The 27,688-nt window shown below is 38.6% G+C and overlaps 1 protein-coding gene across 2 annotated transcripts; it reads right to left on the bottom strand.

The window, feature by feature from the left end:
* Positions 1-112: 112 nt before the first annotated feature.
* Positions 113-27,688, bottom strand: akap10 (A kinase (PRKA) anchor protein 10). 2 transcript variants are annotated; one of them, XM_055200493.2, is made up of 15 exons: positions 27,413-27,688; positions 26,083-26,130; positions 23,542-23,724; positions 19,692-20,264; positions 13,652-13,750; positions 13,026-13,110; positions 12,751-12,874; positions 10,308-10,444; positions 10,083-10,227; positions 8,803-8,973; positions 7,090-7,205; positions 6,886-6,965; positions 6,468-6,520; positions 6,271-6,366; positions 113-1,123 (listed from the first exon to the last, which is right to left on the bottom strand). In XM_055200493.2, exons 1-15 carry the CDS (start codon positions 27,432-27,434, stop codon positions 1,118-1,120), a joined length of 1,938 nt encoding a protein of 645 aa, XP_055056468.2. In that variant the 5' UTR covers positions 27,435-27,688; the 3' UTR covers positions 113-1,117. The 2 variants fall into 2 exon arrangements, with proteins under 2 accessions (XP_055056468.2, XP_055056467.2); XM_055200492.2 differs by having other exon boundaries at positions 6,886-6,968; positions 27,413-27,687.

Here is a 27,688-nt window from a genome sequence, read left to right as displayed (position 1 = left end):
ATTTAAAAAAGTGCAGTGGCCCGCCTTCATACCATAACAGTAACCATAAACCACTTATAACTGGACCTGTCTAGTAATAAATCTATAACAAATGACAAAAACCACATCCGGAGACATTTCAACAATATATGTATTTAAATCAAACACATTTAAATATATTATAGATTAAGTACACATATATGTCAGAAAACATATTAGTGGTACATAGTACCAAAAGTCTTTTGCCTGTTTCTTGCCCACATCTCAATGAGGTCCAAAGCAATGACTCGAACAAGTACACATTTCAACAGGAACAGTCATCATTGAGATCTACTCTGACAGAGTCTTGACATATCATACAAAAAAAGACAATCACCATAAAAAAAGATAAACATTAATATATGGTGGTAAACCAGGAATCCACATTTATAAAGGAGATAGACAACCCTAGCGGTCTGTGGAGTATTTCTACAGTCTGCACTGATCTAGGATCAGACCGGGAGAGGGTTCTAAGAAGGAATTCAAGGGAGCAGTCCAAAACCATTTGCCAGGGTTTGTTAGTTGCCATTCCAGTTGACTCACATCCACTATGGCATACAGCAAAACTGTACATAGTCACCCTGGGTTTCTTCTTTTGTTTTTCATATACTAAAAAAGACCTGATGACTTCATAACTATACTTAAAAAAAGGGAGTGAATGAAAAGGATAAAAGAGAGATGACATAAGAGCTAAGATAATAAGAACGGTTTTGGATTCCTGTGCACTTCTTGTCAGTCGAACACAATGAGTGTTTTGAAATTCCTCAGCTTGTGTCGGTATTCTTGCAGCCTTCTTCATTATGATCCATTCGTGTACTGGTTTGTTTACATATGTGGTTCGCTCTTTATTGTAATAAACAAAAGTCCTTCAGAGCGCTCGGAAAGGATGGGGCGGATCATACGGTTGCTTTTTGGCTACTAGTGGGCACATCCCAAACATCCACACACACGCACACAAACACATGCAGGAAACACGGAATGCCGTTTTCTATCTTTGCTGATTGGTTCAAATCAGCGTTGATCTTCAGGTCGTTCTCTGTCTGCAGCCGTTGGGTAAAGAGCGTCTTCAGAGCGTACGAGCGGGTTCCAGAGGAGATGGTCATAGCTGTATAAAACAGAAAGTGTTAGGTTCATGACACGTTCTGAAGATATAGAAATGTAAAGGTGCTAAACGAATTAAAACAAAAACTTAAAAAAGCACTTTTGATATACATGAAGCTGGGCAGCCACAAGGGGTTCATAGCTAAACAGTACTAACTTTATCTTGCTAAACACTGTTTTGGTCATATCATTTACTGTACGATTATGAATAGCGCTACAATGGCAAAAAAAAGCGAATTAATTATTAGTACGAGTAGATTACATACAAAGTCAATGCAAACGACATAAATTTGGTGTGATTGCCGAGAACGAAAACATTCGCCTCAATCATGTCTTCGTGCACGTTTGCCCAAAAATTTCAACTCGAGCGGAAAATTCGTGTGGCGCGTTTCAGCAGTAACAACATAAACAAGCCGTCCTGTCGCCGTCCGCACGTAACTTTCGGTAAACTCTGCTAATAATAAATAACAACAAAGTTCTTTAAACGTAGTTTATTTATATAACAATCATAAAAACAACACACCTTTAGACACATAGGGCCCTATCTTGCACCCAGCGCAATTGACTTTGTCAGTGACGCATGTATCATTTCGTATTTTGCACTGGCGCACCACCGTGTTTTTCCCTCCACAGACGCACGTCGGCAAACTAGGGAATGAACTTGCGCTCCCTGGGCGGTTCAGCACAAAAAAGGAGGCGTGCTCCGGCGCAAACCATCTCTTATGCTATTTTGCAGTTTCAAAAAACAATTGCGCTACTAACCAAAAAAAACTAGTCTAAAGTCAGTGGCGCGTTGCGCGTGGTTCATTATGCTATTTTAAGGGCGCATGCTTGACCATAATGTATAGCGTGCACAACGCGCATTGCTTATCTACACAGATGCAACAGTTATTTTTGCAAATCATAAATTGTTACAATAAAAAATATTAATACATGAGATAAGGGAAATCATTGTGGTGAGCATTGTGGTGATAGTTTTTATTTATTTTGTGTGGCAGCGTTAAACAATTATCATGCAAATAACTATTAAAATATTTTCATAAGTTTGTTGTGTGGCTGTATTGCGTTTATTTTATCTAAATAATAATTAAAATGTTTTCATAAGAAACCTTAATGTATGTGAACTTGATTTGTAAGTGTACTTTGGGGTTGTGAAAGGGTTTTAAAACACCTGATTCAACTTATCAGCCTCCTTCCAAAATGGTAAACATGTCTCCCTAACAAACTGAAATCAGGTGTGTTAAATAAGGAGACATCTAAAACTTTCTGGGAGGGGGGCCTCGAGGACCAGGATTGGGAAACACTGATTTACTGTACGATTATGAATAGCGTTACAATGTCAAAAAAGCTAAATGATACATTATTAAATTATTAGTACGAGTAGATTAAATACAAAGTCAATGTAAACATCACGAATTTAGCGTGATTGGCGAGAACGCACAACATTCACCTCAATCACGTCTTCGTGCACATTCACCCAAAAATTTCATCTCGAGCGGGAAATTCGTGTGACGCGTTATAAGAACTTATTGACAAATCTGGTGTGACACGTCCCCAAGTGGCATGAAAAATAAACCCTGTTTTGGTCATATCATTTACTGTACAAGTATAAATAGCGCTACAATGTCAAAAAAGCTAAATAAATTATTAATACAAGTAGATTACATACAAAGTCAATGCAAACAAAATAAATTTGGCGTGATAGTCGAGAAGCCCAACATTCGTCTCAATCACGTCTTCATGTGCGTTCGCCCAAAAATTTTAACTAGAGTGGGTAATTCGTGTGGACTGTTATAAGAACTTACTGACAAATCTGGTTTGACACGTCCGCAAGTGGCATGAAAAATAAACCATCTTTTGGTTATATCATTTACTGTACAATTACGAATAGCGTTACAATGTCAAAAAAAGCTAAATTAGCTATTAGTACAAGTAGATTAAATACAAAGTCATTGTAAACAACACAAATTAGGCGTGATAGTCGAGAATGCGCAACATTCGCCTCAATCACGTCTTCATGTGTGTTCGCCCAAAAATTTCAACTGGAGCGGAAAATTTGTGTGGTACGTTATAAGAACTTACTGACAAATCTAGTTTGACACGTCTGTAAGTGGCATGAAAAATAAACCCTGTTTTGGTCATATAATTTACTGTACAAGTATGAATAGCGTTACAATGTCAAAAAAAGCTAAATAAATTATTAATACAAGTAGATTACATACAAAGTCAATGCAAACAACATAAATTTGGCGTGATAGTGGAGAGCGCACAACATTCAATCACGTCTTCATGTGCGTTCGCCCAAAAATATTTACTAGAGTGGGAAATTCGTACGGCCCGTTATAAGAACTTATTGACAAATCTGGTTTGATACGTCCGCAAGTGACATGAAAAATAAGTAATCCGGCGTGTAATCTAGAAAGAGTACGCAATGCAAATATTTGCTTAAGCACACTTTTCGTTCTATCGACTTCCATTCATACGCATGTAAAAATGCAATTTTCGCTGCGTACCAAAGTTCAAGTTTGGCGAATTCTGTCTTGCGATTTTTTGACTTGTTTTTTCTGACTTGAGATATGTGACCAGTATAAAACGGGTACGTCACAAATAATGCATAACTGTGGAACATTTCTTAACCAGAATAAAGCATTCAACAGCCCCGTAGTATAATTCTTAATAGCGTAGTTCAAAAATATTTTTTCTGTAAACATTTACCTGGAGAGCTGTAACAGTATTTGGTAAAGTCATGCTGAATTAAGTGGGTGACACTGAAGAGTATGACAATAGCATAAGTCACGCTTTACATTTACGTTAATCTATTCGTCAGACGCTTTTCTCCAATGCGACTTAAGGTGCATTCAAGCTATAAATTTACATTTATATTAGGGGTGTAACGATTAACCGTGCAAATGCGCGTTTTCGCAATGAATGAATTTTAATGAATTACAGTGAAATCCCGGCACATCTGAACACTAGGGGGCGCTCTCACGCAAAAACTTGTTTTGTGCCACAGAAGAAGCAGCATTACGAACGCTATTCCAGAAAATGTCTACAGGAATATTTATATCGCTGTTCTTCAAATTGTTTCAGGTATTTTCATGATAATAAAGAATATTTTGAATGATTTTGTTTAACGAGTGTTGCTTTTTTAAATGCACGTTATAAACGACTCCGACTCATAATGATTTTAGATTAATAAGGACTTCCTACTGACCAAATGCCGTAGTACACACACACAAGCTGTGCATGAAACACACAATCGCACCCTTGCGATTCAGAATTGATTTCAGACTAATTTATATACATGTGTCCACTGGGAATCGAACCCAAAAGGTTGCATACCGGGCACGTGTATTTGAGCACGCTTGCTGCGCGGCTACATTCAAAATAACGTATTTGCGTGCGCAAAAGACACGAAATGTGAAGCGCCCCTAATGCTGCATACACACCAAAAGCACGTTCCTCGCTCTAGATTACTCACAGGATTTTACTTCGTGTCATGCAAATTTTTCGCCAGAGTTAAGAAATTTTCAACTTGCTCGAAGATGCACTCGAGGCGAACAGCGTGTGTTTTTGCGGCAAATGCACGGCCCGATTTGCGTCAGTCGCATTGCCCCGTGCGAGTTTGCGCCTGTTCACATCTCTGCATTAACTTTGTATGTAATCTACTAAACTGTTGAATTCGCGTTTTGTGTGTACGCCTAACAAGGCAGCTGAATTTTTGCCTCGATGCCTCATGAGGCAATGACTTGGGCGGCATGAAGGCAGCTCCAGGAAACGCATTCAGACAGCCTTTTATAGCCAAGTAACAGAATTCTGTTTAAAATATAAACAGAGAGCACCTTTGTGATAAGTAATCCCATATTTGGAAATACTAATTTTTTCGCTAGAAATTCAATCAATATGGGGAAAAAGTGAGAATATAACCTTATTTACACTAAATTTGTGCTCCAGCCACTTTCTTGGCCACTATTTAATTTTTTCAAACTCTACCAATCACATTCCCCGCGCACAGGAAGTTATCCAAACACTGAGACGTGCCTTGATGCCTTAAAGGATTAGTCCATTTTCTTAAAAGAAAAATCCAGATAATTTACTCAGTACCATGTCATCCAAAATGTTGATGTCTTTCTTTGTTCAGTCCAGAAGAAATTATGTTTTTTGAGGAAAACATTGCAGGATTTTTCTCATTTTAATGGACTTTAATAGAGCCCAACATTTAATACTTAACACTTAACAGTTTTTTTCAACAGAGTTTCAAAGGACTATAAACGATCCCAAACGAGGCATAAGGGTCTTATCTAGCAAAACGACCGTCATTTTTGACAATAAAAACAACAAATATACACTTTTAAAGCACAACTTCCTGTCATGTAGATCCGGTCGTGATGCGCCAGCTGACCCCACGCAATACGTCATGACGTCAAGAGGTCAAAGAGGACGAACGCGAAACTCCGCCCCAGTGTTTACAAGTGTCTTGAAAGAGGACCGTTCCGCAGTTGTTGTATGTCAACTGATACTAATTAATGTCTTTGTGGCAGTTTATTGTTTAAAATATTCCGCAAATGTGCGTTTTATATATGTAACACGTGACCTCCCTATGTCACTACGTATTTACGTTAGGTCGCGCTGGACCGGACCTAGACGAAAAGTTGTGGTTTAAAAGTATATATTTTTTATTTTTCTTGTCAAAAATGACAATCGTTTCACTAGATAAGACCCTTATGCCTCGTTTGGGATTGTTTATAGTCCTTTAAAACTCCATTGAAAAAAAACTGTTAAGTGTTGAGTTAAGTATTAAATGTTGGGCTCTATTAAAGTCCATTAAAATGAGAAAAATCCTGCAATGTTTTCCTCAAAAAACATAATTTCTTCTGGACTGAACAAAAAAAGACATCAACATTTTGCATGACATGGTGGTGAGTAAATTATCTGGATTTTTCTTTTAAGAAAATGGAATATTCCTTTAAGGCAGCATTTTAGAGGTTTCGGACACAACCGATTTGTTCAATTTTTAGATACATGGTGCCCTTTATGGGTATAGAGCAATAAGGTAAAGAATAAAATAATTTGCATTTTAATTGAACTAATTCTGCAATTAACCAAAAAACAAGTAAATGCTAAGACAAAAAAAAACAGAATGATATATACTTTTGTTGACTTCACTTCAGGACTGCCATGTTGTCCCTGTTGCATGACATCGTTGACGATCATTTTTGCAATCTTCCACGCCATTTCCTCTTGAGCCTGCAAAACAAACAGTGCTGCTGTTAACAACGTCCTCTACTCTACATACGGCAATACACAAAAAAGAAGCCACATGTAATATAAAGATAATAAATGTCCACCTCATCCGAGTTTCCTTGGACCCATTTCTTCATTGCTTGTGAAAACATAGAACCTGAGAGGAAGGAAATGGAGATGGAGTGAGCTGGACATGAGCTGTGAATCCTGTTTCCAATTGCAATCATTTCTTCATCACAATCACCCCACATCACCTGCTACTTATCGCCATGGCAACAAACTCCCTGCTTTTAAATGGAGTGCTGCGGAGCACTTCAGTATAAGTCACAACAAAAAGCCGATTCACATAATCCACAACACTTGCGAGAGTGAAACACACAACAGGAGAAGGTCCTCGGGAGCAAACGATGGTGCCTTTTATACAATAAAACCCGGAGGTAAAGAATTTGTGTCTTATTTACTAACTGTGCATACAGTAAACTTATTTGTGCGTAAAGCCTGTACTACTGCATTTTGTCCTACCTTTGGATTTCTTCACGTCTGGTTCTGGTTCAGCCTCTCTAATAAACTGGCCCAGTTCATTCACCTTTCCAAAGGTCATTCTTCTGAAGAGAAACACAATCCATCTAAGTCCACTTGAAGCTACAACTGAACCGAGTGTTGTGTTTGTGATATGCTTATGGTGTATGAGATGAAAGTGTAGTATGATGTAAACGTCAGACTCACCCAGCGTATGGTCTCTGGTAAAGAGATTCTGGATCCAGACTGGCGATGTCCACTGTTATCGCCTCGTCAAAGTTCTTCAGGATCTTGATGGCCGCTTTTCTAGTACCTTGCTGCGACTAGAAGTAAAAAAGCAAGTGTTTTAATAATAAAGTACTTAAATAATGCAATGTTTAAAATGTATATATTTATATATATTAAATAATACTATATTGCTACAACAATATAATACTGCTACAACCCGAAAAGATGCTCGCGATTGTGATGCTGCATACACACCAAACATGAAGCATTGAGTTCCTCGCTCAAGATTTCGCAAGATTTAACGCTGGCGATTTTTTTCACGCGAGTAAATTTTTTCAACTTGCAAGGAAGACATGTTTGAAGCAAATAGCGCGTTTTAGTGGCAATCGTGCCACCCAATTTGCAACGCCAAGCATAAATTTGCAACTATTCGTGTCTTTGTATTGACTTTGAATGTAATCTACTCGTGCAAATCGTTTAATTCGCATTTGGTGTGTACACAACATTAATGCTGCGCACACACCAAATGTGAAGCATCGTGTTTCTTGCTCTAGATAACTCGTGGGATTTAACATTGGGTCAGGCGTTTTTTTCCCTCCAGTTGAATATTTTCAACTTGCACGGAAGATGCGTTTATAGCAAGTAGCATGTGTTAGCAGCAATTGCCCCACCCAATTCGCATCGCCCCGCACAAATTCGCATCTATGTGTGTTTTAGCATTGACTTTGTATGTAATCTGCTCGTGCAAATCGTTTCATTCGCGTTTGGTGTGTACACAACATTAATGCTGCATACACACCACCAAACAGGAAGCTTCATATTCCAAGCTCTAGATTATTCGCGGGATTTAACTTCGTGTCATGCAAATTTTTCGCTTAAGTTGAATTTTTTCAACTTGCACGGGAGACACGTTTGAAGCAAATAGCAGGTGTTAGTGGCAATCGTGCCGCAAAATTCGCATCACTTCGCACAAATTTGCATATATTCGTGTCTTTGCATTGACTTTGTATGTAATCTACTTGTGCATATCGTTTCATTTGCGTTTAGTGTGTATACAACAATAATGCTGCGCACACACCAAACGCAAAGCTTCGTGTTCCTCGCTCTAGATAACTCGCGGGATTTAACGTTGGGTCAGGCATTTTTTTCTTCCGAGAAAATTTTTTTCTACTTGCACAGAAGACGCATTTGAAGCAAATAGCATGTGTTGGCGGCAATTGCGCCACCCAATTCGCATCGCCCCACACATATTCTCATCTATGTGGGTTTTAGCACTGACCTTGTATGTAATCTACTCGTGCAAATCGTTTCATTTGCATTTGGTGTGTACACAACATTAATGCTGCGCACACACCAAACGCGAAGCATCGTGGTCCTTCTCTAGATAACTTGCGACAAAGGTATTAGGATACATTCTGGTTGTCAAACTAAAGTGAAACATCTGCACAGTTCAATAAATGGACTACACCGTTATGGACACCTGTATAAACTTCAATAACTTAATACATCATACATCCTTTAAATTGTGCTTGAGACTTTTAACATACATCACTTACAAATATGACAGCGTTTCTGATGGACAGTCGAATATAGTTTACTCACAAAAGCATTCAAAATCTATATGTTTATACATCACCATTTCAATTAACAAAATGTCTGAAGGTACTTTTTCATTGAAAGGCAAGTAATCACCTGGGCTTGTGACCCCTCCGTGCCACTTGAGTTGCGGTCTCCTTCCGGGGTCCAGCCCTGGCTAAAAGTGTTGCCGTTTCCCCCAACAAACTCATCCACCCGCACAGAGTTGATTAGGTCGCTTAAATACTTGTAGTAAAGGTTGCTGGACAGAAATCCTGGCATGTAAACCTAAGACAACATAAAAACAATTATAACTTTAAAAGTGCTGTTTATATAAAAAAAAGATATAAAATAATGTAAACATTGATATAAACATCAAGCAAATGCTTACAGCGGAGTCATTCACAATAATGCCGGAAACATCGATTAGGATAGTAAATGGGTGGGTGATTCTCACGAAACCATTGAAACACCACGGCACTAATGATTTTAGCTTTAAAATGTGTAATATAGTAACATTAAAAAGCATCAGAATTAACACAATACTGTGTTCTACCTTGCACAATGTGTGATTTCAACATAAGAATTTATAATTGGAAATTTTATCTGATTTTCTGCTGAAATTACCGCAATGTGTCCGGCTGTGTTTGAACATGCGTTATGTTGTAATTTAATCAAATTAACACAAAAATATTAAGAAAAAAATAAATGGATGTTTTGCTAGACTACTTTAGATGACAGAAAAAATATTTACTGAATATTCATGTATAATAATAATGAAGAAAAATTAGGAAAATGATGTGTCCATGCCTGATGTTCTCATCCTCCGCAACACTTTTTAAGAACAGTTTAAGCACACATACAGAATTTTAATAAAGTTTGATTTTGAGTGACCAAGCACATGGACCAGTTACTTCAAGATGGCTACCAGGTAAGATCATTTTTTTTACAGTTAATATGAAATATTGTCTTGTCAGAATGCTTACACGACATTTTGATTATCATTACCGCAACAGATGCTTATTAAATGTTAATTTAATTCATAGAAGCATAATACTTTGATTTTAAATGCATGTGAGGAATCTCCAAATTATGTTCTTTCAGGTTTGTCATGTCATTTTGAAAATATGTCAGTGTTGATGTTTTCTGACTGTTGCGGTAATGAGATTTTTTAGGACTAATTTTTAAAATTATGTTACAAAAAGTGTTAAATGATAAGTAAAAGTTTTTAAATTAATGTTCTCATTTACTCCAGACTTTGTTTTTCAATGTCTGGTGGGAAAAAAAGTAAATTTAAGCAATTTTTACATTTTCATGCTTGACATTTTTAAAACCAAGTTTTCGTGAGAATCACCCGGGTAACTATGGATTTTAAGTTGACTTAAACCACTGTAAACCTTATCCATGGTGGTCCAGGCCTGTCTTAAAGGAGTGTTGAAGCAGTCTGGTAGAGGTCCACCCTCTCGACAGATATTGGACTCGATCTCCATTCGTACAGTGTCACCAAAACCCAAAGGATTTGTGGCTTGGAGTGAAAAATACCTTAACAGACCACCACAACAAAAACAAAAATGACACACACTCTCCAGATATATCTAAAATATGCCACAGAAACATCATACTTGTCATAAAGGATCATGGCATCATTTTGTGCCTCCTGTCCGTCGTACTGGCCCTTCTTGGCAGCCAGCTGATCTTGAAAGTTTTCTCCAGCCATCCAGAACTGCAGCACATTCATTGCATCTTCCTTCTCCATGAACTACACAAACACACACTTAAATTAAGTTTAAATCCCACTTTTAAATACTTTAGCACTTTTACAAGTAAGACCAAAATTCAATCAATTTATACACAAACTTGCACTTTTGAACCATGCTGCCGTTTAGTAGCAGGTTATGGGCAGATTGTGAAACTCAGCATCTTTCATTTGCTCATACAGCTTCATGCATAAATTCAACTCAAAAGCTTAAGCTCTAACAGGCAACTTGTATCTCAAATGATAAATAACCCACCTAGTTTAAAAAATAACTGGAAAAACGTAGAGATTTGCATAAATTGTAACATACAAACATTTATGCTTTCAATCACTATTTTTTATTGACTTCAGAAACGGGATGAAATTTTTACATCATGGTTATAGTGGCCAAAATCACCACGATTATCAATATTATCATGGTTTTGTGTACAATTTCTAGAATTTTTTTAAAAAAAAAAGAACTTATGCAAACCAAATGAACATTGATTTTACAGGTAAGTGCTAGGGATGCTCCGCTCAGGATTTTTGCAGCTGATACCGATCTGTTATCTTCATGATTGGCCGATACCGATTTTTTTTTAGCTGATATGCAAGCTCTTTGATGACTGTAACCGTTAACCTTTTTTCTAGATAAAGTAACACTACAGATGTTTCCTTTGTTATATTACTTGCAGTCATTAGGTATATTATTGTTTTAATAGAGACTCAAATAAATAAGCACAACAAATATTTCTTCTGCAAAGAGATATTTAATATCTCTTTAAAAACGTTTGTCACCTAATTAAAATAAAACTTCAAAGTCTTGACTGTATGAATTAAATATACACGCATTCGTATGAAGTATAAAAGTTCCTTAGTCAAGAGCAGAGAGTGATTTTATTGAGAGATCAATTAGGATACTGCAGCTTTAAGACGTGAGAGAGATCGTTCTGTTCACGTGCACTGATGACAGGCTGCTGTGTGTGCAGCGCGCGGCGGCTGAGCGCAGCTGTGAGGAAAATTGAAGTTTAAACGCTCAAAACTTTAAAACGCATGCAAATGATGAACTTATTGCATGATGATGCAATTGTCCGTGATAAATATGTGTTGTTTTACGCTGTTTGATTGGGTTGTGAAGACACCTCGCGCTGTTGACCGGAGCGCGTCCTCATAGAAAATACACATATCTCTGTAAAGGCAAAGAGAGACATACAAATCTGCACGTCGCACATGAGCAACGGGTTGTAAAAATGCTCGCGCTACATAATTGCAGCCGCATTCAGGATCCTTTTGATGACAAAAGTAAACAGAAGAATCGGTTTATGAGATCGGCAGATTTAGCGAGCACCGATCGAGTCATTTAATGCCATTAACGGCTGATCGATCGGAGCATCCCTAGTAAGTGCACTTGAAGAGTTTTTTGTTTTGTTTTAAATGAGTTACCGCCAAAATCAGTATTGTATCAGGTCAGAATTAAAAACTAAATTCTTAATTTTACGCAAAATCCATTGTAAACAATAATGGTGGCACGTTGAATTAACACAGAATCCTAGTTTTTCTCATTTACTTTGTTTGTGATCAACAAACAAACAAACAAAAACAAAATAAAACTTTGGATGGCATTGAAAAACCTGTGGTGGTTTTCTGTGGCAGGTAAGAAACTTAAGCCATCAAAATCGAATAATTTACGCGAGAGGCAATCGGGCGACGGAAAAATGTTGTCTGTTGCTTGTTCTCACACGACAGCATCAAGCTTCTGTCATGCTAACACATTGACCGCAGAGGATCTTATGAAAAACTTTACATTATTTTACTCAAAGTCAACAAAAATCGAGCAGGATAATTTAAGTGCAGTAGGTTTAATTTTACATACGAAGTTTGGAGTATGGATGCATAACGATTAATCGCAATTCATCTATAGCAGAATAAAAGTATATATGTGTGTGACTGTGTATAATAACTTTGTATAAATGAATGCACACACATGCATGTATATATTTAAGAAATGTTTACATGTGTATATACATTTGTATATTTATGTAAAATTTATGTTATATATAAATATTTAATATATAAATATATATTTTTTGTTAAAATTATACATGCATGTGTGCATTTTTATATATACATAATTATTATATACAGTTCACACACATATAGGATGTAAACAAAAACTTTTATGTTGCTATAGATTAATCGCGATTAATCGTTATGCATCCCTACATACGAGTCAGCATTTTTAATCTTTCAACCATCACACTTTATTTAGGCATTACGTTAACACTCCTAATACATATAAATATTTAAAAACACATATGTACTGTAATCACCTCAGAGAAGTAAAAGAGGGCAGATTCGGAGAACAGGATGTCAGCCAAGTACACAGAGCCGCTGGTCAACACCTCGATCTGATACTTACAGAAATAATGGCTGCGCAAGAATTCACTAAAGTGCCTGCAAAACAGATCATTAAACGCACGTGTCGGTAATTCCATGCTTCATAAATGCTTTCACATACAGAAGATTTCAAGGCCTTATATGAAGTATGTAAACAATACCTACTGATTATCAATACTTAAGGTATTCAGAGAACAAAGTTACTCACTGTTGGTCGACGATTGAGAACACGACAGATTGTGCGATGACAAAGCAGTTTGGGTCCACCTGCCCGTCCTCACCACAGATTTTCGCTGAAACAAAAATAACTTAGTCCTATCCAACATTCAACAAATATTTAGGGGCGATTTCATGGACAGGGCTTATCCTTATCCCATGCATGTTTGAGCTGCCTAATTTAAAAACATCTTTCATTGACATTTCTTAACATATATCAGTGCCATTGTTTTGTCTTAAGATGCACACCAGTGTTGTTGGTTTTTTGTAAGCTGTGTTTGTAAAAACTACTTTTTAAGTAAGGCCTAGTCCTGGATTAATCGAAACCCTGTCCGGGAAACTTCCCCTTAATGTCTCACACACAAAAGAATTGTGACATTAATACTTAATCAATCCTTTGTTATAGGCAATGTTTATGAGCCATTTTGAAATGCACAAGGATTTAAAATTCAAAACAAGTTTTTCAATAACACAATGCTTTCCAAGTACAAATCCATAAAGGCATTTCTTATAATTAGCACCACATTAAACCAACAAATGTAATTATTGTTTTAAACATTGTAGTACTTTTTAATCTGTCTTTGAATAAAGATGTCATGTGACTAGGAATTCCCTTACCCACAATGTCATTGCGTATTTGTTCAGTGATGGGAATTGGCCTAGCAGCATCTGGAGATATGTACTTCGTGAAAATGCTAACTGCATCTCTCTCTATACCTACAAACCAGAGGAAATGGAGAGAAAGAGAGAGATCAAAAATAAACTCTGATACAGGGTGGGCTTGTTTAAAATTAATATTATAAATTAAAGGAATAGTCTACTCATTTTCAATATTAAAATATGTTATTACCTTAACTAAGAATTGTTGATACATTCCTCTATCATCTGTGTGCGTGCACGTAAGCGCTGGAGCGCGCTGCGACGCTTCGATAGCATTTAGCTTAGCCCCATTCATTCAATGGTACCAATCAGAGATAAAGTTAGAAGTGACCAAACACATCAACGTTTTTCCTATTTAAGACGAGTAGTTATACGAGCTAGTTTAGTGGGACAAAATAAAATGTAGCGCTTTTCTAAGCGGATTTAAAAGAGGAACTATATTTTATGGCGTAATAGCACTTTTGGGAGTACTTCGACTCGCCTGAAAAGTCCGCTCCCCTTCTCACTCATATAATGGGAGAGGGAGGGTGTTACTGCGCCGAGTCGAAGTACTCCCAAAAGTGCTATTACGCCATAAAATATAGTTCCTCTTTTAAATCCACTTAGAAAAGCGCTACGTTTTATTTTGTACCACCAAACTTGCTCGTATAACTACTCGTCTTAAATAGGAAAAACGTTGATGTGTTTGGTCACTTCTAACTTTATCTCTAAATGGCAGCATTGAATGAATGGGGCTAAGCTAAATGCTATCGAAGCGTCGCAGCGCGCTCCAGCGCTTACGTGCACGCACACAGATGAGAGAGGGATGTATTAACAATTCTTAGTTAAGGTAATAACATATTTTAATATTGAAAATGAGTAGACTATTCCTTTAACTCATTCCCCGCTAGCAGTTTTTGTGATTTTAACAAAAGTTTCACAAAATGCCTTTCAGGAAAATTTTCTTCTATAAATATATAAACATACAAATATATTGAATGAAAGAACAAACCCTTTGCCTTCAAGCAAACAAACATTTTTTTATTTTGGTTATTTTTGAGCGTGATGCTAATGGTCTAATCAGATTCAATGGATTATGCTAAGCTATGCTAAAAGTGGTAACGCCAGATCCAGAGATCAGCTAAATGGATTCCAAAATGGTAAAAATCAAATGTTTAACTCTAGGGGAGCTGGAAAATGAGCATATTTTCAAAAAAAGTGGAGTGTCCCTTTAAGACACAAAAAGCTCTGAGCATTGAAGCCACATGCTGATAGGACCTTACTCTCTTTCTTTCTCTCTAAGCTGATTTGATGTCTTTCAGCTCAACTGACTCTTTCCATTCACCGCTTTTATGGCCTGGAGCTTCTCTGTATGAGCCATTAATGAATACTCATCTCCGGACTTCAGACGTAATACAGACACTTCTTTTCATTGTAGTCCGCGATCAAGACGTAAATGGGATAGTTTCCCAAGCGCTCACAATAAAACCAATGTCGCGCACATATTAAAAGTCATTGTCTGATACCAAAGGAATATGTTGCCCAGCACGTGTAATGGTAAAAGGCCACGAACCATGAAAAACCCATTGGAGTTAAGTACAGAATGTTCTTATGGATGTTAAGGAACGTTGTGTTAAAAATATGAAAGAAGCATAATCTTCTTTGCGTTGCTATGCACAACATGCTTAGAGAGTAATCTCGTTTAAATATTTAAAACTCACAAAACACATGCCGTTTCTGCTTGTCACATGTTAATCTTGAATACCTATAGAGTGGTATTACATCCTTCATATATCCAAAGAGTCTTTAGATTTGTCAGATTTATAAAAGATATAAACCCGACCCCTTCGCGGCATAGCATATATGTGAACAATTACAAAGTTTTTATTAAAGGAAATATGCAATATTAGTTGAAAATTAGCATAAAGTTATCGTTATCTTCCGGTGGTGTAAACACTAACATAGTTACCGTTATAGTTACCGTTAGATTTATCGTTATAATGTGAACAGCCCTTTACACTGTACTTCATGCTAGGGATGGGCACGGATATTAAAATATTCGAATATTCGATCTGCAATAATAATTCGAATTTTAAAAATGCTATTCGAATGTTTGTTTGTTTTTAATGTGCCACCAAAGGGTTAAGACTTATTTAATGCTTTTTCACTTCATCTACACTGTCTTTTACAGACTTAAATGTAAGATATACATGAACATTAATTCGTATGTATTTCTTATTGTTTGGCAATGCAGATTGCAGACGAATTTAAGTTTTTCCTTTTATCTCCGGGTTTGTGCGCCGCGCCGTATTTGGCCACTGGCTGGTTCAGTGAGGGCTCACGTGTTATTAAACGTGCTTCTCCGCCGCCCGCATCAACACATCATGAGAGATTTGTAAGCTTTCTGTTATAAAGTCTACTTTATTTTGTTAATAACGAGACAGACACGGAGAACGAAATGAAACGGAGAACATTTATTATATGCGGTGCTCTTTCGAAAATGAACCGGATAATGGCAGTTTAAAGCAAAGCTCCGTCTTTGTAAAATGTTGTAAAATTAAGCTAACGTTAGCAACTTTGCACAGTCAACAATAATGTATCGAGCCAGCTTACGTTATTTGTAAAATAAGGTTAAACACAGATATTCAATCTTGTTCAATCCGTCTGTTGTTTTTATCGGATAACCATCATCACGAGGAAGAGTTTTCTCCGCAGCACCGGCATTATTATCTAGTCAGAAGAACGGGCTTTCACCGAAGCAGGTAGGATAAATAGGGTTTTCTTTATTCACAAATACATGTCAAACTGAGCAGTCGGTTATGTAGATGTGTTTTTTCGTTTGCTCCAGGCTCTTATTTGGAGTCTGTTTAAGGGTTTAAATGATGATAGCCTACTTTGTCAAGTCCTCAAACTTTAAACTTCGCAAGTCCTCAAACTTCGCTTAGATTTCGGGGTTAGTGTATAATATTTGGTATAATATAATGTATGTAAGATCAAACAGTAATGAATTCATACTAACGACCGACTTGAAACTAAGGGTTTGACTGACTCAGACTTCATGGGGTTTTAACGCCTTTTTTCTGTAGGATATTTTTTAAGAAGAATGTAAAAAAAATACATATTTTTTACAATGTTTTCAACTTAAAAATACATACATACATATTATAACTTTAGCTTGTTGTGGATATTTCCTAATTATAAGCCTTCTGTGAAATTATGACAAAATGAAAAATACAAAAGACGAATGTCTTAATTAACATAATTTAAATAAACGAATATTCGTTCTTTATGAGCTTAAATATTCGAATAGTAAATTACTGGAAAATGCCCATCCCTACTTCATGCACTGAAATTGTCCATAAAAAATAAAGCAAGATTATTACGTATGAATCTTGAACGTTCAAAAAAACTTTTCAGATACATACGTCCAAATGCTTTTTTGATACTTTCCCTTTGTTTAGCATTTAGGAATCCAACTGTTGTGAATTCTGCTGCCATTTGCGCCGATTTCAAATCGTCTATCAGTATGAATGCTAGCTTACGTCACCGAGTATGCCACTTTAGAGGAAGTGGGGAATATTGGAAATGGCCCAAGTACTCGTTCTAGTAAAGTAGTACCCGAACTAAGTAAACAAAGTGCAGTTAGGGCTGTCACTAGGGATGTCCCGATCAGGTTTTTTTGCCCTCGAGTCCGAGTCATTTGATTTTGAGTATCTGCCGATACCGAGTCCCGATCCGATACTTCTATAATACATAAAAAAAGAATAAATAAGAGTGAAAAAAACAGAACCAGGATGTTCCTTATGTCATGCCGCACGCATTGCTGTTTCTGTGTGGAGTCAAAACAGTCTAACTCTGTGCCAGCGCATAACTACAGATGGTTAAAAAATAATGAGAATTTATATAGTATATGTACAGGTGTTAAATTGGGATTTGTTTTGTGGGGATGCTCTGTTGGGAGGGAGGGTTCGAGGGGTAAAATGTTTAATCCTGATGACAGCAAAGCCACTGGTGTGTTTCAATGACATTTTGTACCTCTGATAGGATTTCATAAGTTTCAGTTTTAAAGCTGTGCCACATGTTGACGCACATGTCATTATGCACAATTGATCAAACTTTGAAGGAAGTTATAAGAATCAACCTCCTTGACTAATTCTAGGCATAAGATAGGCTACCCAAAAAAGACTCAATTAACAAGAAAAACAACATACTGATTCAGCAATATATCTTATAAATTAGCCATAGAGATTCCCTAAGCTGGTCAGCAGTTAGTTATAAAATACCTAGTTAGGTCGTAATTAATCTGTATAATCAAAATACATTATTTTATTAAACTATACAATCAGTTGTGTCCAGTTATCTGGTTAACATATTGTAATGAGATAAGTGAAATGGCTATACATACCTTAATACTTTTGTTTCTAGACTTCTATTAAGGTTTCTCGACGTGGGCACCATTCTTACCTCTCTCTCTATCTCTCATCTCTACAGTATCCTGCGCGAATGCGCGATCTTGAGGTTCTGAGTGAGACGCGGAGCTGCGTCTGTGCACACGGTCGATCAACGCGTAGTTTAAATGAGAGGAAAAAACCCGCTTTTGTAGTGGGTTCCTTGCACGCACGAGTGTGAAGCTTATGAATGAAACCACGTCAATGGGCTTGTTCGACTTCATGCGGGGCCGCAACAAACGACAGCCGGGTGACGTCAAACTACCGCGAGAGTGATCCGCGAAATCATACGGAGGAGTTTGCTTTTAAATCGCTCTCGCGGAACTTTGACGTCATCCGGCTGCCGGTTGTTGCGGCGTTGCATGAAGTTGAACAAACCTATTCTCTTTTCATCAGTTCACACGCACCAGCGCAGCGCGTACACTGGCGCGGAGCAGAGCGAGACCTTAATGGATTTTAAACCCTGCATATCTGTATCCGAGTCCTGATCGGGAGGTAACGTCCGATTCCGATCGAGTCTGAAACCACGTGATCGGGGCCGATTTCCGATCACGTGATCGGATCGGGACATCCCTAGCTGTCACGATTACCGGTATGATATTTGGCTGACGGTTAATTGTCTAATAAATTGCTTGTTTATGAAACAATTTTCACACATTGTTGTGATTATTTAAATTAAATCTTTGGCAAGGTTTACCTGGCAGTAAATATGAATACCGCTAACACATATTTAAAAGTAATTATTAATCTTTTAAAAACTGAAAATCAGTAAAAAACAGGCTTTAATTAGTAGCCAATCCTATTAAGGTCATTAGTATTGGACCACACGTCTGTAGTGCCTGCAAAAAAATCAATTCCTTACAGATCCTTAAGAATAGCATCTTTCACTTCCATAAATTTGGAATTGCTGTTTTGGAAACTGACGTTTTACCTGGTAATTCATACAGCTTATCAAAGTTTTTCCACTGTATTCAATGGCTTTGCAATGTATCGCGTTACACTGTCAATCAAGGAGCGTCTTCTGATACAGTCTCGTTTATACAGGTGCAGCAGCTCCCCTTGTGGTTTTTAGAGAGCTATGCAATCATTGCGGTGATCTGAAATCATTGCGATGAGGTCAAACAACCGCGATGAGATGATTATTTAATAATTGTGACAGCCCTAAGTGCAGTACACGATTATAGGACGTTAACCTATAGATATCAGTTAAAAGGATGCAGAAAACAATAGGGATGTATGGGGATAGGCACAAGTAATCGATTGCTCGAGTACTCGAACGTGGCATTGATGATAGATCACGAAAACGATGATCGTGTGGGTATATTTATTTTTTGTCTAGTTAGTAGGGCCTGTGGTAGTAAAGACTGGTTTTACATCGTCGACTTAAGCTGCGCAGACCGCTGTATGACCTCAGTACCATGCATGATTCAAAAGCAAACAGATAAGTCCACTTCATATGCGCACTTGTGCCGCGGCAACGCTGTTTATCGAATAATCGAGTTAATCGAGTACTCGTTTTTCAGACCTATAGATTAATCAAAATGACTGTAATTAGATCAGTAAATACTCACTTTTCATAAGCTTCTCAGAAAGCTCATGTAGGCCACCAGTAGTTTGACCTTTAACTGGAGTGCCCGTCCTGGAGGTGGACTGTCTGGTGGGTGTTTCTGACCGTAGCGTAGGCTGCAGCCGAGGGGTTCCCGGCCGGACCGACCCTTCTGAGCTTATGGAGTTCCTGTGGCCCATCAGTGCCCCAGTATGCGAGTTAGTGTCCTGGGGACTTGGGGTAAGAGGTCTGGAGGGAGTCCGGGATAGAAAAGGGTCCTCGCCATCATCTTCGTCCACAGCCGAGGTGCCGGCAGCGTCGTAGGGGGAGTCTGGAGAATCAGGAGATCCCGAAGCAGTCGCAGGCTCAGCCAAGGTGCTCTGTTTGACTGAGTTGAGGCTGTGCGCTCTGACCCTGGACCAGCTGGTGGAACGAAAGCTCTCAGCCTCAAACCAGAAGCGGACCAGGTGCTCAGCCGAGCGGGTCTCCATAAACTGTACGAAGTAGGGCATGGCCACATTATCCCGCAAGATCTGGTCTAAAGTTTTAGAAAGGCGAGAGCGAGTCTCCTGAACATGGTAGTTCACACTGGAACGACCTAAAAAACAAACACAATCTTGATTTAAACAAACCTAGTAACCATAGTGTATTAAAAAGCTAAGACTTTACAACAAAATATCTTAAATCCATCAACCTGGAGTCTCGCTACTACCTAAATCCCACCCAGTAACAGTCAATTGCTTACAGTAATATTCAGCAGCAGTACAGACTTTGTTCCATAAACACAATAAGTCTTATAATAGAGCCGTGACTTCTTTTGAATTGATCAAAACGCCACACCTTTCTCTTTCAACACCACAGGACACCAGGATGAACAAAGCTAAACTTCACAGAATAAGTAAATTGTGTACACTACACAATCCATGAAAAGCAGTCATGGGCAAAAAACTATTGTTGTTAGCATATCAGAGATTGATGTTAGACCAATTGTCCATATCGAAGTCACCTTGCAGCATTCCCTTGGCATCCTGTTGCAACACTGGTTTGTCAGCACATACGTTTCAATGTTGCATTGCAATAGAGGACATTAAAACAAAACAAGGCATTCTTTCTGAGGGCTGAGATGATCGTGCTCTGCATGACATTTAAGCAAAGCATGAAGACCAAACCCACTACACTTTCCCCCGGTTTCCCAGACAAGGCTTAAGGCTAGACCTAGACTAAAACACATTTTTGGACTGTCTCAACTAAAAATAACTTGCAGATCTTAAAATATGCCCATGCCATTGAATTGTCTCACGATACATACCAGGAAAAAAATTTCTCTATCTGAAACCGGGCCAAAATGGTTTGACAGATGGCAAAGTTTACAATATAATTTGTAATATAAATGCATAAGTCAATTAGGGCTGGACCAGAATATTCGAATATTCGTTCTGTGGGTTGACATTCGATTTTCAGTTTTGACATTCAAATATATATATAAATATTTTACAGCGTTAATGCAGAGCTTTTGCCAGGCAGGAAGTGCACTTCACGCTCCCGCTCTATAGGTGGCGCAGAGAGACCAACATCCATAGCCAAAAGCCACCAAACGGCACCAGTAGAAGATCGCCTCGAATGTAAAGTGAACTGACATTGACGAGCGGAGCTTTTCTTCCAAAGTTGAACATTTCTCAACTCTCGGCGCTCAGCGCTGAGCGCGGAAAAACCGCCGGGCGCCGGTTTTCAGCGCGGAAGAAAATGCTAGCTGCTGCCTTATTTGAAAAACGCTGAGTTTCCATTGAAATGAATTGAAAACATGCGCCGGCCGCGGGCGTAAAAGCGTTGGTGTGCACGCCCCCTAAGTGTTATAAATAAACTTGATTTTGAAAGTATGCTACCGTTTTATTACAGTTTGTTGAACTTCGTTCATTTATTTTCGTTGTTTTATTTAAATAGCCTACCCTTTACGTTGTCAGTAATTACTGTGCTGCTAATTTCTAATACGGGAATGTTTGTTTGTTAGAAAAATGTTAGGCTACCTTATTAAAAGTATTGCTCTTGTGTTTTGTTTCACTAATGCTGTTCTCGCAGGACGCGTGACAGGCACGCTGCTTCCGGCTTGCGCTGTTCTGTAGTTTATTAATATTTTTTAAAGTTTTTTAATTCTAAACGTGTCACATGTCCATATTGCAGGAAAAAAAGGCACTACACTCCCTTGGGTCCGCGGCAACACATTCGCCACATAATAAAACTGTAGACAGACACACATACACACAGAGATTCCTGCCTTTATTAAAGAGAAAAATATGTTCAGCCCCTCCTTCCGAAGTTTCGAATATTCGATTTGATTTCTACTAGAGCTTCGAAGCTCAAAAAATGGTATTCGGAACAGCCCTGAAGTCAATAAATCTGTAGTCTTACTTCATCTAGAAAAAGGGTTAACAGTTACGGTCATCAAAGAGCTTACATATTAGCTTGAAGAATCAGTAACGGGCAAAGGTATCCGCCGATCATGACGACAAGAAATCGGTACTCCGTATCGTATCGTCTGCAAAAATACTGAACAAAAGATCCTTAGTGCTTTTCCATCTTGACTGATTGTATTTATCACTCTGTAGAGTAATGCATATGTGTGCGGGCGTGTAATGTTTCTTTACATAGTAACATCGCCATCTACTGGCCTGGTATATGCAAATCCATATTGACAGCGTTGTCATGTGCATGTGAAAATGTGAAATGCGATGCGGATAATCACAGAATCCAAATGCGTGGAAACATTTTTCTATTGTGTAATATTGGGCGCGCAAACAGGGTTCGTCAAAGCCTGAAACACAGCAGACACAATAGGCACAAACACAGTATACTGTACTTTCTTTCAGCGTTCGCCTTGCGCACACACACGTCCGCACAGCTTTAAAGGATATTTACAGGACATTCACAAATTCAGGAAAATTAGGAAAAACAGCGGATCCACCGCTGCAGTGAATATACTGTATGAGTGTGCACTCCCACAGCAACGTGACACTCTTAACATCCATTTATCAGCGTGTATAGCTCGTATATGTAAAACACACTCTTGATCACTGAACAACGTTTTCTTTCTTGTTTATGTGAACATAAACAGCTGGATGTTACTCAGTATATTGAAACTTAAAGCAGTCTTTCTTGGGTCTTAAAGTGACAGTAGCCTGCTGCTTTCTGTGTCAGAAATGTGTTGATTTCATAACAAATATATTTACATTTAATATAGATGCCTGAACATTAAAACAAGATTTTAGTATTTGTATTTGTCATGTTCTGAATAAAAAGTAGTTTAAAACCATTATTAACTGTCTGGTTTTAACAATTTTCATTCAGGAGCAAAAATCTGCCTTTAAATTTGAAGATTTGTTATTTATCATGATAATTAGGGATGCACGATATATCGGCCGACATATCGTTATCGCCCGATAACTGCTTATTTTTAATATTATCGTTTATCGGTCTGATAGCAAAATTAGGCCGATAAATGAAAGCCGATAAATTATGGATTATTTTGGTTTGTTGAACCACTTCACTTGCTCATTGCTGGCCATGTGGAGTTTTGATTGGTGCTTTCTGTGACATAGCACAAAGATGACACGTGTTGCGGGCTTAAGAAGAGTATGCTAGTCTAGAGCAAAGACAAGATGTCCGCGGTCAGGAGTTATTCATTGTGAAAATAATATGAATATTTATCGGCCTATAGATATCGGTTATCGGCCCCCAAATTTAAAGAGTTATCGGCCAAAATTTCCATATCGGTGCATCCCTAATGATAATAATCGATATCGACCGATATGGAAAACATTTTCTTGATAATTTTTTTGGCCATATCGCCCAGCCCTATTATGAATCCACAATTTGTATACCTAGGTCTCCAAAGTGTTCCGCCTCCATGTGGCTAGGCTGTTTCTTGAGGATGGCAGTGCGGCCACGGGCAAAGGAATCCATGTTGGCTGAGATTGCACTGATAGCCACATGGCTGGGCCCTGCTGCTTCAAATATACCATGATTACGGCCGCTGGGAGAGGGGGAGTGGGGTGACACTGGGGCTGGAGAAGAGAAAACAGAGAAGAAACATTATTACAGCAACAAAAATGACATCCGTTCATGCATTCATTTGATCTTTTAATTCTTGTGCACTGGTTTACGTTCTTCATTGTTAAAGGAAGGTAAACATTCACAGAACATGTTAAAGGAATAATCCACTTTCATAAAAAATCTGTATATTTAATCACCCCCATGTCATCCAAGATGTTTATGTCTGTCTTTGTTCAGTCGAGAATAAATTACGGGTTTTTTTTTTTTAAGAAAACATTCCAGGATTTTTCTCCATATAGTGGACCTAATTAGTTTACAGTTATAATGCAGCTTCAAAGGACTCTAAACAATCCCAACCGAGGCATAAGGGTCTTATCTAGTGAAACCGTCATTTTCAACAAAAAAATTAAAAAGAAGTACTTTGAACCACAACTTCTCGTCTTGCACTAGCTGTGTGACGTACCAGCGCGACCTTACATATTACGTAACACCATTGAAAGGTCACCCATGTGAAACGCACATTTGCGGACCATTTTAAACAATAAACTGACAAAGACATTAATTAGTATCATTCCAAATGCAACAATGTCGGCACGGTCCTCTTTCTCCACACTTACATCATGCGTGACCTTTCAACGTAATTATGTAATACGTAAAGTCGTGCTGCCATGTGACACGCCTAGAAGAGAGGTTGTGGTTTAAAAGTATATATATATATATATATATATATATATATATATTTTTTTTTTTTTTTTTTTGTGAAAATAATGACCCGTTTGCCAGATAAGTCCCCTTTAAAAAAATTAATTCCTTGACTGAACAAGGAAAGACATAAACATCTTAAATGAATAAATTATCGTGATTTTTTTATAAAAGTGTAGTATTCCTTTAATCTAACAGAAACTAGCGACTTGATGCACATTAAACTATATTTGGCCTTTACTTGTACATTCCGGCAAATCTGTTCAAATTTCATCAAAATCGCAAGGAATTTAATGTACCCAAAATAGGACTTGCATTACAAACATGGCAAACATAATTTACATAAAAACCAACCACCATGAAAATGTCTATGGGTCTGAACTCTAATGGTGCATTTACACCAACCGCGGTAGAGGCGTGAAGCGCGAGTGATTTCAATGTTAAGTCAATGTGCAGATGCGTTGACGCGCGTCAGGAGGTCCCGCGGCGCGGAAGAGGCGTTCGGCGCGGAGCGGAAGACGCGTTTCCGCCTCATTCGCGCGTGAAGCTCGCGCGAAAGGCGCGAATTGAGCGTTGTGCGCGGTACGCGCGAATGGTGCTATTGTGCATTTTGCGTTTCACGCGAATTTGCGGCTGACGCTCGAGTTGAAAAATTTGAACTTTGGCGGAATTTCGCGCCGCGTTAACCAATCAGGAGCCTGCCTGCTGCTGTGGTGGCAGCCCCGCCCGGAGTCACTCACTCAAACAGTCACTCGAAGTTATATGACACAAGTTGTTATTTCTATAGAGGAGACAGGAATAAAAAGGACCTCGCTTGGAAGAGTGTCATTGGGCAACCTGGTAAGTTGTAATACACACTTCACGTTTGAGTCACGTGACGTTTATCGACCCGCGCCGTTTATTTTCCCCCTATAGTAATGTTACCCAATACAAACTGGTAACTCTCTTGATAAATGCACAAGTAACATCAGTCATCTTGCAAACAGACACTCGCACAGCAGTTGCCCCTCCCACAAGAAGCGGATTTTGCTTCGGACGCGCGTCATATGCTTGCTTTTCCGCGCGTCTACTCCGCTCTACACGCGCGAATGCATTCAAAGTGTTCAAGCGTCAAACTAGGCGCGGTAGACGCGATTTTGACGCCCAAAACGCGTTTGGTGTAAACCCTGCATAATGCTGCATTTACACCAGCCACGATAGAGGCGGCAAGCGCGCGTGATTTACATGTTAAGTCAATGCAAAGATGCGGTTAGGCATCCTGTGGCGCGGTACACGTGGCGCGGATGGTGCGTTCCGCGCAAATTGGGCGTTGCCGCGGGAAACGCGCAAGTTGAAAAATCTGAACTTCGGTGGATTAACGCACCACGTTAACCAATCAGGACCTTGCTGTAGTAGTGACGTGATTACAGGAAGCTAGCGGAGTGGCGGAGTCTCAGAAGCTCCTCCCATGACGCGAATTTCCGCGTGAATGTCTCGAATGACTAGAATTTCACGCATGGCTTTCAACCGGGAATGAAGCGAGTGAACTCAAATGTTCAAGCGTCCATCTACGCGCGAATAGCGCGTTTTTGCCGCCTCTACCGCGTCTGGTGTAAACGCAGCACAGCACAATGCATTTCCTCCACTTAAACGGCAAGACATGCAGTTTAGCATGACAGGATGCTCACTTTTGCTGGCTTTGGGATCTGCTGGTCGCTCAGGTTCCTTTCCTTTAGCTGTGATGAAAAAAGATAGAAAATATATAAAAACTACAAAAACATCCAGCACATCTTAACAGACATTTCCCCGGTCTCTTTGAAATTAAAAAATATGCAATGAAAAACAACCGAGTGCGTACAATGAGAAGCATGCTTACTCCTGAACTTTTCCTCTGTTGTATTTGTTGGTTTAATTTGCATGGGGTGAGGCCTTGGTATTGTTTGTCTACAAAAACACAAATGAGACAAACCGGGCTCTTATGTTAAGAAAACTGTGAGAATTCCCATCATTTTCTTGCCAATTGTAATAATCTGTCCAGTCCAGTTTTTCATACATTGAGAATATTTAACGTTGAATCCCCTAATCCCCGGTGTGCTATATCATATACAAACACACAGTGTGGTGAGAAAGGAAAAAACTAAATATAAAGATGAGACTACACCCATGTCACTGAGAAGAACAAAGAGAAATACGGTTCCATTGAAACAGGACAGGCCTAAGAGGGCTTCTTTGCCTCCCTTTGGGGGAAGCCACACTAAATTATTACAGATTGTGACGTCACACGTTACATGTATATAATCTTCACGTTGTAGAGCCTTACTTTGTGTCTTGTAATGTTAAATAAATCCAGTTCCAATGAAACTGATTTAATGATGTAGCAATAAAGTAGCTAGTATTTACAGCACGTGTTTCGACGTTTGACTAGTTAAAACATCAAAGCAGTGATTTAGTTTAATCACAACAAAATGCAATACGTGAACAAGTGATAAATATCGGTATCGGATTTAACATTAAGACAAAATATTCAATGCTCCCTCATTTGTAAATCGCTCTTGATCAAAGCAAATGCATAAATAAATATTTATATATAGTTTAGTAAGACTGATATCTGCCAAAAATATCATATCGGTGCATCCCTTTACCAAATTATAACCCAATTGCAGTGGCTAGTCCCTGACAGACGTTCCTTTATTATTTTGGTGATTTTTGCTACGACAGAATGTATTTTAGGAAGCTACTTAAACAGGAACGAAAGTGTGCATGTAGTTTGATAGGGGTATCATTTGTTTTTACGTAAATTGACTTGATATACTAAAATGTGCATTTGACACAGGGATGACCGACATCCCAACAGCTCCATTTGATGAAGACAGCGATGAATAATATGCACTTTGTTAGCAAAGTACGAATTAAATACAATTGAATCCCACATTTACGTGGACATGAGTTTAACATCGGTCCAAAAGCTCGTGGTGTCCAGCGATCGTCCCATCATCGAGCCGCCGGGCACTTCCTTACCTTTCCGCTTGAAGAACGACATGATGAATGTGAAGCTGTGAACGCTCGCTCAGCTCAGAGACAACATCCCGCGATCTCCCGTCTCCCTTCATTCATAACAGTCTTTCACACGCAGCTGTCGCACTGACCATCAACATTTGGGTTCATTGAGGAAACCGAACAATTTCCAGTCTCTTCTCAACTAGCCCGGTCGCCATGTTGTCAATAAACGCCTCACTTCCGGAGTGTCTGCGGCACGGCGGCAGCTTCTGCTGGAATTGTGGGAAAAGGCCTGAC

Source organism: Misgurnus anguillicaudatus, chromosome 22, assembly GCF_027580225.2.
Source record: "Misgurnus anguillicaudatus chromosome 22, ASM2758022v2, whole genome shotgun sequence".
In the NCBI taxonomy this organism is placed as follows: Eukaryota; Metazoa; Chordata; class Actinopteri; order Cypriniformes; family Cobitidae; genus Misgurnus; species Misgurnus anguillicaudatus.
This window is presented reverse-complemented; position numbering and strand designations above follow the sequence as displayed.

What these genes read in the sequence shown, in the direction of transcription:
- akap10 (XM_055200492.2), bottom strand. Translation starts at nt 27,434, where the DNA reads ATGTCGTTCTTCAAGCGGAAAG. An exon ending in AATACGCAATGACATTGTGG is followed by an intron (nt 13,111 to 13,651) that starts GTAAGGGAATTC and finishes TTTTTGTTTCAG; the next exon opens with CGAAAATCTGTGGTGAGGAC. An exon ending in TCCAAGGAAACTCGGATGAG is followed by an intron (nt 6,367 to 6,467) that starts GTGGACATTTAT and finishes TTTGTTTTGCAG; the next exon opens with GCTCAAGAGGAAATGGCGTG.